The sequence below is a fragment of the Elephas maximus genome, chromosome 11 (assembly GCF_024166365.1).
Source record: "Elephas maximus indicus isolate mEleMax1 chromosome 11, mEleMax1 primary haplotype, whole genome shotgun sequence".
Lineage (NCBI taxonomy): Eukaryota > Metazoa > Chordata > Mammalia > Proboscidea > Elephantidae > Elephas > Elephas maximus.
In genome coordinates, this window is record NC_064829.1 from 77,982,492 (window position 1) to 77,996,199 (window position 13,708).

At 36.6% G+C, this 13,708-nt stretch overlaps 1 protein-coding gene across 5 annotated transcripts in view; it reads right to left on the bottom strand.

The window, feature by feature from the left end:
* RTTN (rotatin) overlaps positions 1-13,708 on the bottom strand; it is a 206,373-nt gene that overhangs the window by 97,790 nt on the left and 94,875 nt on the right. For all 5 annotated transcript variants that reach the window (XM_049899910.1, XM_049899909.1, XM_049899908.1 and 2 more), the window contains 2 exons: positions 9,607-9,761; positions 3,215-3,434 (listed from right to left, as the gene is read on the bottom strand). In XM_049899910.1, the coding sequence (XP_049755867.1) occupies positions 3,215-3,434; positions 9,607-9,761 (375 nt within the window). The remainder of the gene's footprint in view (positions 1-3,214; positions 3,435-9,606; positions 9,762-13,708) is intronic.

Here is a 13,708-nt window from a genome sequence, read left to right on the forward strand (position 1 = left end):
TTACTTTGCATACTGACCTGATCTTTGAAACTTAACCATGTTGATTAATGGGTGTATGTAGTAGAAATGTAAGATCACTCAGAAGTGGGGAAAATGTCCATTTACATTTAAACCATAATTCTAGAAAACCTAGCATAAGCCTGGTAGTAAGAATTTTATAATGTTAGCAATTTCTATGTACACATTTCAACAAATAAAAGACCTGGACAAGGAAGTCCTTATCCTCCTCTGATACACAGCTATATCTAACATCCTGTGTGATGATTTTATCTCCAGCTTATAAGTGATAAGCAAAGAACTTCACTACTATCACCTTCCACGTTGGCTTTTTTGTCAGATCCCTGGAATTACATACCATAGACCTGGTTTTAAGGACTTAGTTACCAAAGCTGAGTCATTATCAAAATTAATCATGATTAGTTTGTAAGTCCCATTTCTCAACTACAAAAGCAAACAGTCTGCATTCAAATTTCACTGTGTAGAAACCAAATAATAGGATATCAGAAGCGTGGCTCCCTTTCAAAAGGCAGCCAGCTTTACTTAATGGGAAACTATGAAGCAAATCACATGGACCAGCAATGACTTTGTTTTGAAGTAGGTTCACATAAACTGTCATGGACTGAGTTATGTCCCCCCAAAAATGCATGTATCAGTTTGGCTGGGCCATGATTCCTGGTATTGTGTGATTTTCCTATATGCTGTAAATCCTGCCTCTATGAGTTAATGAGGCAGGACTCAATGTACAAGACTGGATTGTGTCTTGAGGCAATCTCTTAAGATATAAAACAGAGAAGGGAGCAGAGACAGAGGAACCTGATACCACCAAGAAACCAGTGCCGGGGGCGAAGTGCGTCCTTTCAACCTGGGATCCCTGCATGGAGAAGCTCCTACTCCAGAGGAAGATTGATGAGGAGGCCAACAGAGACAGAAAGCCTTCCCCTGGAGCTGATGCCCTGAATTTGGACTTTTAGCCTACTTTACTGTGAAGAAATAAATTTCTTTTTGTTAAAATCACCCACTTGTGGTATTTCTGTTACAGCAGCACTAGATAACTAAAACATAAGCCTTACTTCATTTTTAAAAAGAGTGAATTCAGTCTGCAATAAAATAAAGACACTGGCTTAGCTTAGTAATAAACTACACATAAGGTCCCAAGTAAGATTAAATGTGATTTTGCTATAATTTCTATCAAAAGTAGCAGATTTCTTTGTGTTGAATCCAGTCACTTAATATAAAGACATTAAGACTTTCTTCTCAAGATGTTTTATGAGGTCTGAAACAGACCCCCCTGTTTATACCAAATCAAGATTCGTTCATCAGGTTTTGCCTAACAGTGGAACATTATAAAACAGGAACAGTACTTTTTATCTATTCCTTAGCTAATATACTATGCTGATTTTTACTGCCTCAAAGATTATTGCCTTTTCTCCTCTACTTCTTACCTAAAACTAAGCCCTTTTGTTCTCTAGTACCATGAAGTTGATTTTAGTTTCTGGTATTTGAAACAGAGATGGGATCTAAAGTCCCTTCTTTTACACAGTTTTAAAAACAAAGCACTTCTGATAGTATCTAAATATAAAACAACACAATCCTTAGCTTCTTCTTCAATTACTGCTGTGGCAGGTCCTCACATATCCCTAATCTGAAACAGATAAAAATCACTTTATAGAAAAGATGTGCTCCATAAAACGTTTGTAAATAATTTGCCAATCACATTACAAATAATGCTGTAAATTAGGCACTCGTAATTTGAATTATATTTTGAGTACATGAGAGCAGCTGCCTTTCTAAAAACAAAATTGTTGTTAATTCTTTAGCTAGTATATATGCTTTTAAAATTCACACATTACTGACAATGGAACACTTTGAAGCATGGGATAACTAATTAAAATGCTGACAAGTCTGCCCTTTTTCAGTATTTATAATTATTCAACCAAAAATAAAATCTATTCTAATGAAGTAGCTACACTCAAATTCATATTAAATTTTATAAACAGCTAACAGTGTTTGGAACTTTGAAATCTTTTTTAAAAAACAAGATTATGAGGCTTTGGGGAAAAAATTATAAACAATATAATCTGAAGCATGATTTAATAATGAAAATACAAAACTTAAACATATATCATTTACATTCATTTATGCCATATTTCCAACGCTATTCAAAATGTATTCTAATTGGAAAATAGTATGTAAAACACATCTTAATTAAATTATTCACTATTTGTCCACTATGTTCAAATCACTGTGCTAGGACAAGGAGTAGCCAAGGGCAGTGGGAATGGCCCAAAGATGATTCTCCCAAGCTCAAGTCTCCTAGTAGATGGACACATAAAGCAAAATTAATATATAACGTGAAAAGTGTCATAATAGTGGTATATATAAACTGCTATAGGCACAAACCTATAGAAGAGAACAGTCAAATGATATTAAGTGTCTATGTCTAGAAGAATAAGAAAAGGTTTACTACAGACTGATAAATGAATAAGTCAGACCTCAAACTGTGTGTCAGAGATGGCCATCCAAACAAGACTGGAAGTGTATACATGAAAGAAATTGATTTTTTTAAGGCTTTTTTTTTTTTTTAATTTCCTGCCAATGGCCAGATATGACTGAAACTTCAGAGATGTAGTAAAGAGTCTTAAGCACTTGTAAAAAGAGGTCTGGGTAGAAAGGTTTCTATTTCTCAAGGAGGACCCGGTGGTGGTGCAGACAGCATGATGGGAAGTAAACATTTGGAGCGTGAAAAGGAAGAGTAAGCTGAATGTACAATTTGCTCAAAACATTCCATATCTAGAATGCCCATGCCTACCTATCAACTTACTCATCTTTCAAAATCCAGCTCTAAGCTGTCTCCCCCAACAGTCTTCCCCGAAATCTAGCACAGTTAGGACTCCAACCTCTGCTATCATTGAAACCTTCAAGACAGAGACAGGCTGACAGATTTGGCCAGTAACATAAAACAAGCCCTTTCAGATTCAGTGTACTGCTTGCATAAAAAACAAAACCAAGAGTAGCCACTGGAGCCAGCTCTCATGTCCCCTGCATGAGTGGCACTGAAACAAAGGGGGCGAGATGACTACAACACAGATGACAGGATACCTGGTCACAATGCACTTAATGTGGTGCCTGCCATAGGAAGGGGTCCACGAATAGTAGAAAGCTCTTACTTGGGGGTTTGTTACTCTTGTCATAGCCATGCGCTATTTTTACTCACCTCAAGGAGACCTGACAAGTACTTGGCACAAATGTCAAGTGGCTTTGTCAGTGGAGAGTGGGCACTCCAGCCTGGAGCCGCAGTGAGGTGGGCCATGCCCCGCAGGGTCCGCTCCAGGGAAGGCAGGCCATAGAAATGAGGGGCGTCCGTCACTCGCAGACACTGCAGCAGTCTCAGAGCCAACTGAGTGTGGAAAACACGAAGAAGCTCCAAGCATTTCCTATATATGCAAAGAGGCAAAAAATCAACCACAGAACAAGTGCCATGAGCTTAATGGGCTATTTTTCTGGCTGGAGAGAAAACTAACCACGCCAGAAATGTATGAGCTACATGGAAATGGCAAGAAAGATTCCCTTCTCAAAATAAGACTTTTCAAAGAAAGCACAGTTAAAATGCCAAATAGTGTATAGATGTAAAAGCAAGTAGCAATTATATTTAAAAATACATAAATGAAGATTGGCATTGCCACCCAATAATATGAAATTCAAAGTTGGAAATGGGATATATCAAAGAAAAGCACACATAAAACCTATATATTAAATCATTTAAAAAACTGAAGTAATTTTTAATTGGCTAAAATATATTGTTTTTTCACAGATAGCTAAAATAAAAGGAAAGAAAAAGTTTTAGTGATTTGACACATACTTTTTTTTTTTTTTTGGACAAAACTGTTCAAAAATAGAAGAGAACACTGCATTAGAGAACAAAATTCCTGCAATTAGGTAGCTAGGTAAGGACTCAAAGATATAACTCCTAAAAGAAACAATATCTTTGTACTACAAAACTTTGAATTAAATCTAAAATATCTTCAGTTTTACAGATCATTAGACTTCTAAAAATTGACAGTTGCTATGTTATTACTTATCCTTCACCAAGGAGCCCCGGTAGCACAGTGGTTAAGTACTCGGCTGCTAACTGAAAGGTCGGCGGTGTGACCCACCAGCCACTCTGCTCTGTTCCAAAGGAGGAAGATTAGCAGTCAGCTCCCATAAAGATTAAACAGCCTTAGAAACCCTGTGGGGCAGTTTTACCCTGACCTATAGGGTCACTATGAGTCAGAACTGACTCGATGGCAATAGGTTTGGTTTTATCCTTTCACACTGTTGTAGGCGTATTGCATTTTTAAAGATCAGAATTTTAGTATACCTGTTATCTAAAAAAAAAAAAAAAATCTAGCCGCTTGTAAAGTCTTACAAACACACAGAACTTACACCAAGACTAAAAATTATTTATATAAATTCATTACTTCTCACAGGCCAATATCAAATTAATACCATTAAAAATGTCCTTAGTGTTTTTTAATATGTCATTATTTATTAACATACAAATCACTCACATGTTCTGCTGCTCTTACCTTAATCACTTCAGAAGAAACACCATACAATACCAAAAGGATTAGTGCCACTGCAAATGTCTAGCCTCCAACTTCTGCTAAATCCTGGCATCTCTGTAGTCAGTTCCCTCTCCTGATCCATGTAAACTTTCCCCAAGCTCCATGCCCCACTTCTCTTGTCTCTATACTGTTCCCCTCTTGGTAAACGGCCTTGCCTCCTCCTTCATAGAGAAGACTCAGACTATGAGAAGTGGACCCCCTCAACATTCTTCTCTCAACCTGCATATTTACAATACCCACAATCATCCTCAGCCCCATGGCTCTCAGTGGAAGAGGCAGCCCTTCTCCTAGCCAAGGAGAATCTCTCCCTCTGTGCTCTTTATTCCAGCTCTTTTCCAAGACACTGCTCATTCAGTTCTGTCTCTCTCCTGAATACACTTTTCTCTTCTCATGCTCCTCATTTTCTCAGCTTCTCTTTCACGATCTACTTACCAACCTCTCTTTCCCCTTCTTCCTTTCCATCTCTTTTTCCTCCTCTCACTTTTATGTTCCCTTACTCTGGGCATATGTTCCAGCAACCTATAAGCATTTATAAGTATCTCCCATCCTAAAACAAAAACCCTAACCTGAATTGATACTGACATAGATAAAAGGGTCATACTCGCATCTTATATTAATATCAAAACTCACATAGAAAACAGGCCACACCACTGGTTTTCAAAGTCAGGTCCAAGGACCACCTGCCGTTGAATCACCTAGGGGGCTTGGTTAGAATAGACTTCTGAACTATTAATAATGATGATACCATTCTAACACGCCCACCAGGAGACTCTCAAGCACATTGCAGTTTGAAAACTACCAGTCTGGCTGCACAGGCTCTACTATCTTTGGATTCGCTTTGTTACTGTCTCAGTTGTAAAATCTGCATTTAGCAAATGGCCATCCAATGTATACAATTGGTCTCTACTCACCTGGAGAAACAGAGGAAGGACAGTCAGGAATAGGAGAAGGATATGGAATGTGTGGCTAACTGCCTCCATGAACTGCCTCCTTTGCCATGAGACCAAAACTGAATGGTGCCCAGCTACTATTACTGAACATTTTGATCAAAGATTCCATATAAGAATCTTGATCAAAAGAGGGAAATTCAGAACAGAATTTCAAATTCTCAAGGACTCCAGACTTCCTTTAAATTTTAAATTTTAAAGCAAAAATATCCCCTAAAGTCATCTGGAAACCAAACATCAGTTTAGCTTAACTAGTAAAAGATGTCTGCTTTTAGCATTATGCTCTTTTAAGAACTGTCTATATGAATTAAACTGACAACAGCTACTTGAAAGATTAGATAGGCACCTTAACAGGCAGTGAGTTTATATTAATGAGGGAGGAACAGCTCAGAAAAGGGGGTGAGAATGGCTGCACAATTCAAAGAACATTCTGAATTGTACATGTACAAACTGTTGAACTGCTGTATGTTTTGCTGTGTAAATTCTCAACAAAATTAATAAAATTTAGAACAGAAATACTAAAGCAAAAAAAATTACATTTAATTATTTTTGTAGTTTCCACTTCTCTGCTGCTGATATTCTGTGTATTTTCATAGATTTTGATCACCTTTTCATCTAATTTCTATTTACTATTTGTAAATTTAAATAATGATTATCTATAGTAGTTTTTTTTTTTATAGTAACCTACCTAACCTAGTGCCATCGAGTCGATTCTGACTCATAGCGACCTATAGGACAGAGTAGAACTGCCCCGTAGAGTTTCCAAGGAGCACCTGGTGGATTTGAACTGCCGGCCCCTTGGTTAGCAGCTGTAGCACTTAACCACTATGCCACCAGGGTTTCCAATAATAGTAGTAGAAATAGATAATACTACTAATAATAGTAGTAGAAATAGATAACACTATTAGTAATTGTAATTACCCGCTGCCGTCGAGTCGGTTCCAACTAATAGTGACCCTATAAAAAAAAAAATAAAACTGCCCCATAGAGTTTCCAAGGAGCTACTTGTGGATTCGAACTGCTAATCTTGGGGTTAGAAATCTGAGTTCTTAATCACTGTGCTGCCAGGGCTCCAGTAATTATAATTAGTAATTAAGGTGTTGGCGAAGAATATTGAATATACCATGCACTGCCAAATCGATGAACAAATCTGTCTTGGAAGATGTACAGCCAAAATGCTCCTTAGAAGCAAGGATGACAAGACTATGTCTCATACCCTTTGGACATGTTATCAGGAGGGATCAGTCCCTGGAAAAGGACATCATGCTTGGTAAAGTAGAGGGTCAGTGAAAAACAGGAAGACCCTGTTTTTCAACAAGAGGGACTGACACAGTGGCTGTGACAACGGGTTGAAGCATAACAAGGATTGTGAGCATGGCGCAGAACTGGGCAGCATTTTGTTTTGTTGTACATAGGGTCACTATGAGTGAGAACCAACTTGATAGCACCTGATGACAACAACATTAGCAATTAATAATACTAATAGTAATAGATAGTGGTCATTTTTATTTGTAATAATAATTTTAAAGTTCTTGTCACACTGGACAACTGTGACTCTGTTTCTAATGTCCTTTTTCTCTTAATCATGTGATTCATTTTCCTGTATCATCACAATCCTCTTCATTTGTAACTGAATGTCAAGTGTCTTTTAAAATAAAACTGTTGAGACTGAAGTATAATATTTTCTCAGGGAAAGGGCTCACCCTATGGTCATACAACTTGGGTTAGAGGCTGGTCTTTTGTATCTAATCTGGTGCTGGGCTGAATTAGAACAGTTTGGACACTTCATATTGTGAATGGCATCAGGTCTTTCCCTCTGGCAGAGCTTTGAGAACACAGATTACATCTTATACACTGTGTGCCCATTATGATAGATATAGAATGACTGCTTTATGCACCTGTCTTTTAGATCATATGGGAAAAAAGAAGTGCTTCGTAAAATACAACACCAAAAGTACAAACGAGAGAAAAATAAAATAAATTGGACTTCATCAAAACTTAAAACTTTTGTGCATCATAGGGCACTACCAAAAAAGTGCAAAGACAAGCCACAGAATGGGATAAAATATTTGCAAATCACACATCTGATAAGGTGGCCTACGTCCAGAGTATATAAAGAGCCCTTCCTCACAACAACAAAAAAATACACAACCAAACAAAATGCAAAGGACTTGAATAAACATTTCTCCAAAGAAGATACACAAATGATCAGCAAGCACATGAAAAGATGCTTACCATGATTAGTCACTGGAGAAATGCAAATCAAAATCACAATAACATACCACTTCACCTCTCTAGGATGGCTACTGTCAAAATATAGAAAATAACAACTGTTGGTGAGGATGTGGAGAAACTGTACATTGCTGGTAGGAATATAAAATGGTGTAGCCACCATAGAGAACAATATGACACTTCCTCAGAAAGTTAAACATAAAGCCACCATATGAATCAGCAATTCCTTTCCTATAAGCACTTGCAAAGGAAATGTTCAGAACAGCATGTCAGGGATTGAATTACGTCCCCCAAAAATATGTGTATCAATTGGGCTGGGCCATGATTCCCAGTATTGTGTGGTTTTCCTATATGCTGTAAATCCTGCCTCTGTGATGTTAATGAGGGAGGATGGGCGGCAGTTGTGTTAGTGAGGCAGGGCTCACTATACAAGACTGGATTGTGTCTTGAGGCAATTTCTTGTGATATAAAAGAAAGAAGCCAGCAGAGAGACAGGAGGACCTCATACCATCAAGAAAGTGGTGCCGGGAGTAGAGCACATCCTTTGGACCCGGAGTCCCTGTGCTGAGAAGGTCCTAGTCTGGGAAAAGATTGATGAGAAGGCTGCCTGAGAAAGAAAGCCTTCCCCTGGAACTGACACTGAATTTGGGCTTTTAGCCTACTTCACTGTGAGAAAATAAACTTTTCTTTGCTAAAGGCATCCACTTGTGGCATTTCTGTTACAGCAGCAGTAGATAATTAAGATACAGTACTATTCACAATAGCCAAAAGGTAGAAACAACTCAAATGTCCATCCAGGTATGAAAGAATAAACAAAATGTGGTATATCCATACATGGAGTATTATTCAGCCGTAAGAAGGAATTAAGTACTGAAACATGGTACACTGATGAACATTGAAAACATGATACTAAATGAGACGCCAGAATCAAAAGGTCACATATTATGTGAATCCAGTCATATGAAATGTCCAGAACAGGCAAATCCATAGAGATAGAAAGCAGATTATTGGTTGTAAGGGCCTAGGGGAAGGGGGAAAATGCAGAGGGACCCCTTAATGGGTACAGGGTTTCTTATTGGGGTGATAAAAATATTCTGTAATTAAGATAGTGGTGACAGTTGCACAACATTGTGAATATATTAAAAACTACTCAATTACACATTTTGAAATGGTTAATATGATGAATTTTGTCTTAATTTTTTAAAGTCAGAACTAAAGATATACATTTGAGAATCATCAGTGTAAAAACACTCAGTGAAGTCACAGAAATAATTATGATTGCCCAGGTAGATATATGGAGAATTTAAGAGTACCAAGTACTAAACTCCAGGAAACAAAACTGTGTGTGTGTGTGTGTGTGTGCGCGCACACAGTAAAGGAGACTAGAAGTTACAATAGCCTGTAACAGAGAATCAATTGAAACAGAAAGAAACAGACTAATATAACTTATTACTGAAGTCTTTCCTTCCTTCTAATTTGAAAGAAGAAAGCAGAGCTTTGAACCAGAAGGAAGCCCTGCTGAGAATCTGCACTTCTAGCAAGTTCCCAGGCAATACTAACATTTTTGGTTAGGGACCAATTCTGAGAACCACCAGTACAGCAGCAGTTCTCAAAATTTATTATACATAAGAATCACCTGGGGATCTTGTTAAAATACAGATTCTGATTCAGTACATCTGGGCTGGAAATGCAAATTCTCAGAAGGGGTTTGAACTGGAACAAACTAGTTCCAAGACCTGTAAGAAAGTAAAACTCTTTGGACATAAAAAGAAAACTAAGTTCTATAAACGTATCGAAACCTTCAGTACTACAAATCGTACCTGTCCGTGACGGCTGTGAAACCAAGCAGCAAGGTATTGAAAAGGGCGATCAGTTCTTTCTGAAGCTGCTGCCTGACAGCAGTCCGGATGTCATCCTCTTCTTCTCGTGCCTGTGACTCTGTCGGAACCAACAGGTCTAACAGTGGGTTTGGACCCTAAAAAATGAAATCGCAAAAAATACATTCACTCTCTAACTGAGTTATGTGTTGTTTCCTATAAAGGTTTTTGTTGTTAATCATGTTCTGGATTAACTAAAGGTTATATTACTTAACTAAGGAGCCCTGGTGGTGTAAATGGTTAAGTGCTCAGGAGCTAACCAAAAAGTTGGTAATTCGAATCCATCCAGCAATCTCCTTCCGTAAAGATTACAGCCTGGGCAAGCCTATGGGGCAGTTCTACTGTCACGTGGGGTCTTCTACGAGTCAAAAAAGACTTGACAGCACACAATAACAACAAATATTACCTAACTACTAGGTATCGGTCTTTACTGCAAACATGTCAAACAATTACAGCATAAATAGAGACGTTCTAAATCAAAGGTATTTTAATTTGTTCTCTCAACAAAAGGAAAACATATGCATTATAGAAAACTGAGGAAAAGACAGAAAAACACAATGAGAAAAACAAAAAGCACCCTAATCACACCTCATACTGATAGCCATTCTTAGCAGGTTGGCACTTCTGAGCACCCATGTGTGTATGTGTGTGTATAAATCTAAACACAATCAGTTAAATATTTTTTAATAAAACTGAGACCAAGTAAAAAGATCCATTTTTTGTAACCTTTTTCTATTTAATACTATTACTAAAAAATACTAGTTCTCCAAAAACATTATTTTTCACCCATAAAGATTTACCACATCAACAACTGTAATTTCTAAACTCACCTGCAATAAACAAACTGTCCTCATCTTTGATTATTTCCTATGTAGGAATTCTAAGCAAAGGAATGACTAAGCCAAAACATAGTGATAGTTTTAATGCTTTTGAGATATACTGTCCTGCAAAAAGAGTGTACCAATACATACTATTAAGTGGTGTGAGAAGAGTCCTAGCATCCAAACCAAGGCTAAGTATTATTGTTGTTGTAATCTTTGCCAATTTGATAGGCTAATAAACAGATAAAAGTGAACTAATGCTTTTAAACTTTTTTCCTATTTTTCCAACTGTAAAACACTGTAGCTGAAGAAATGTAACAGGATTGTTTCTAATATTTAGACGCTAGAAAATGTTACATTAAACAACATCATTAATAAACATAGTGAATATTTATTAATTATCTATAACGTCACAGGTACTCTTCTAAAAAAAGAGAACAAGATTCCATTTAATTTTTTAACTTAAACTAGAAGATATGCATTTTTATTCCTATTTTACAGGTGGACAAAATGAGCTTTATAAAGAGGTTAAGTAACTTGTCCAAAGTCATATAAAAAGGGAAGAACACAGATTCAACTTAAGAACCATCTAACTCCAAAGCTAGTTAATAATCCATCCTCAGTGTTATGTCATATCAACGGTACACAAAATGGCACTCAAAAAGAGATAAAATCAAAATTTAATTACTGTTTTCATGAAACCCTTCACGTAAAAACACAATTCAAAATTAACTGCATTTCCTTTAGGGAAAAGAAATTTTTCAAAATAGGGAGAAAATTCCAAGTTGCTTACGTCATGTAGTATGTAGACTATACGTCAGTCAGGTACCCACAATTATTAAAAAACTATAACTGAAAGCTTTTGGAAAGTATTGAGGGAAATATTTTGTTTTTAACTTAATTTATGACACAGTTTCGTATAAAACCTAAGCAGTATTTTTTTCCAACATCTGCTTTCACCCTGAGCAAGAAGAAAGGCGTCATTGGGAATCACATTAAATTACATAAAACAAAACTGCAACTTCTACCTACTTCATACATGAATAAAAGAATCAAGATACACATTTAGTAAAATTATAAATATTAATATATCTTCTGTAGTATTATTAACCCTAAATAACCAAAAGCTGACTTAAACTTTCCCAACCTTCCTTCAACTCCTATAAATACTGCCAAAATGAACAAGCAGCTTTTAATGCAAGCTCCATCCTAGTAAATACATAATTTTACTACCAGAAATTATTAATTTTCATATAATAAAGTAGAAGCTATTGATTAATATGTACGTACATACTGATACAGCATATGACACTTCTGAAGAATTCTAAAGAATTATGATTCTGCTAAAGAATCTCATCCTACTAATCTCATCGCTGCTACTTGTAAACTGAGATTTTTTTCCCTTTTTACCTTCAATTTGCTTGTTACCATTAATCAGTAAACCTCAGCAACATCACTTCTAAAAAACAAGATGAATTACCATTCCTCAACTATAATGGAGAGCAGAATAGATGTCTCTCCTGATGCCTATTGATCCCAAGTGCTTAATCATACCTGAAGTATTGTCTTCAGACAATAGTATTCAACTCTAATTTTAAACCAACTACTTGGGTCATTACTTTGTCACCGCTGACCTCCAAAAGGCAGCAATATCTATAACGACGGTAGGCTTTCTTCATGCACACACTGCTACCACTGATCATATCCCCACTTACACCCATCAGCAAGCCAGGGCAGTGGGATGTACAGCACCCTAAAGAAGCCCTCCGAGCGCAGACGAGGCTGTGAAAGGCAGCCACAGAAGAGAGCTGCATGCTGCGTAGTTCTAAATGGCCTCACCCCCAAAAGGGGGCGGAGGCAGATTATGGCATTTTTTATGGCACTTTCCATTAAAATACTCATTCTGAAAAGAAAAGTTTTCAAATTCAGCAACTCTAGGTTATTTTATATATTAACAAAATATCATTACAATAAAATATAGCTTAGTGGCACAATGAATTTCTAAAGTGCTTAAGAATCACAACATGTTTGTAATGAATGTTCTGATAAAACACAAAGGCAAAATGAGCAAGTTAATTAATTTTGTTACTTCATATCAGCATTCTTCTGTGTAATCAGACACTCACATCTGCCTAATTTTCTTAGTTTTTGCCACTAGAGTTTTTGTACATCTTTTTATGTAGGGCCACACATTGAAAACAATTTCTTTGAACTGGACTATAGATCCAATTGCCTCCATGAACCACTGCTTCCTCTGCCATTATTAGAACTCAGTCGTGGCCAGCTACCGTTACTGAACATTTTGGTCAAGGACTCAACAGATGGATCCTGAACAAAAGGGGAAAAAATGTAGAATAGCATTTCAAATTCCTATGGGATACAGATTACCGGACCCATTGAAAGTGGAGGAACCCCTGAATTTACTGCCCTGAGATAATCGTTAAACCCTGAACCAAAACTATCCCCGAAGTTATCTTTAAGACAAGCAACAGTTTAGCTCAATTAGTAAATGGTGTTTACCTTTAACTTTGTGCTTTTTCAAAGAATTCTCTATATGAGACCAAAATGACAACAGTAACACTAAAGCATAGATGAAAAGATTAGGGTCCAGTGAGTTTGATGGGAGTGAAGTAATAGAGATAGCGAGAAGGATGACAGAAATTGAAGAACATAACAAATGTTATTGAACTGTATGTGCAGAAAATTTTGAAGTGGTATTATGTTTTGCTGTATATATATTTTCACCAAAAATAAAAATAATACAATAAGAATCCCAGAAGAGATATTTTAGGTATCAGAAAAGTAGAAAGAAAGTCAAACTGCAATTATGGCTTAACTAAATGAGTTCAATTTAAGCATATAAACTGAAGAGTAATTTAAATGACTTTTGTCTCTTCCAATTATTAAAATTCTTAATTAAAAAAAAATTCCTTTGAAAATGCTATTTCACAAGCCTCTTTACACCATTTGATTTTACTCACTTATTTTACTCATTTCAAATGATAAACTATAAAAGACAATCAACTTTCTATTTTCAGGCTTCCCTTATCCTGAACACGGCATTTACTAATTTAATCCTCACAGCATGATAGATAGTACAATGCTTAACTCCACTTTTGTTGTTGTTGTTGCGTGCTGTCTAGCTCATCCCAACTCATGGCAATCCCATCTGTTAGAGAAGAATTACCCCATAGTGTTTCGAAGACAATAATCTTTACGGAAGC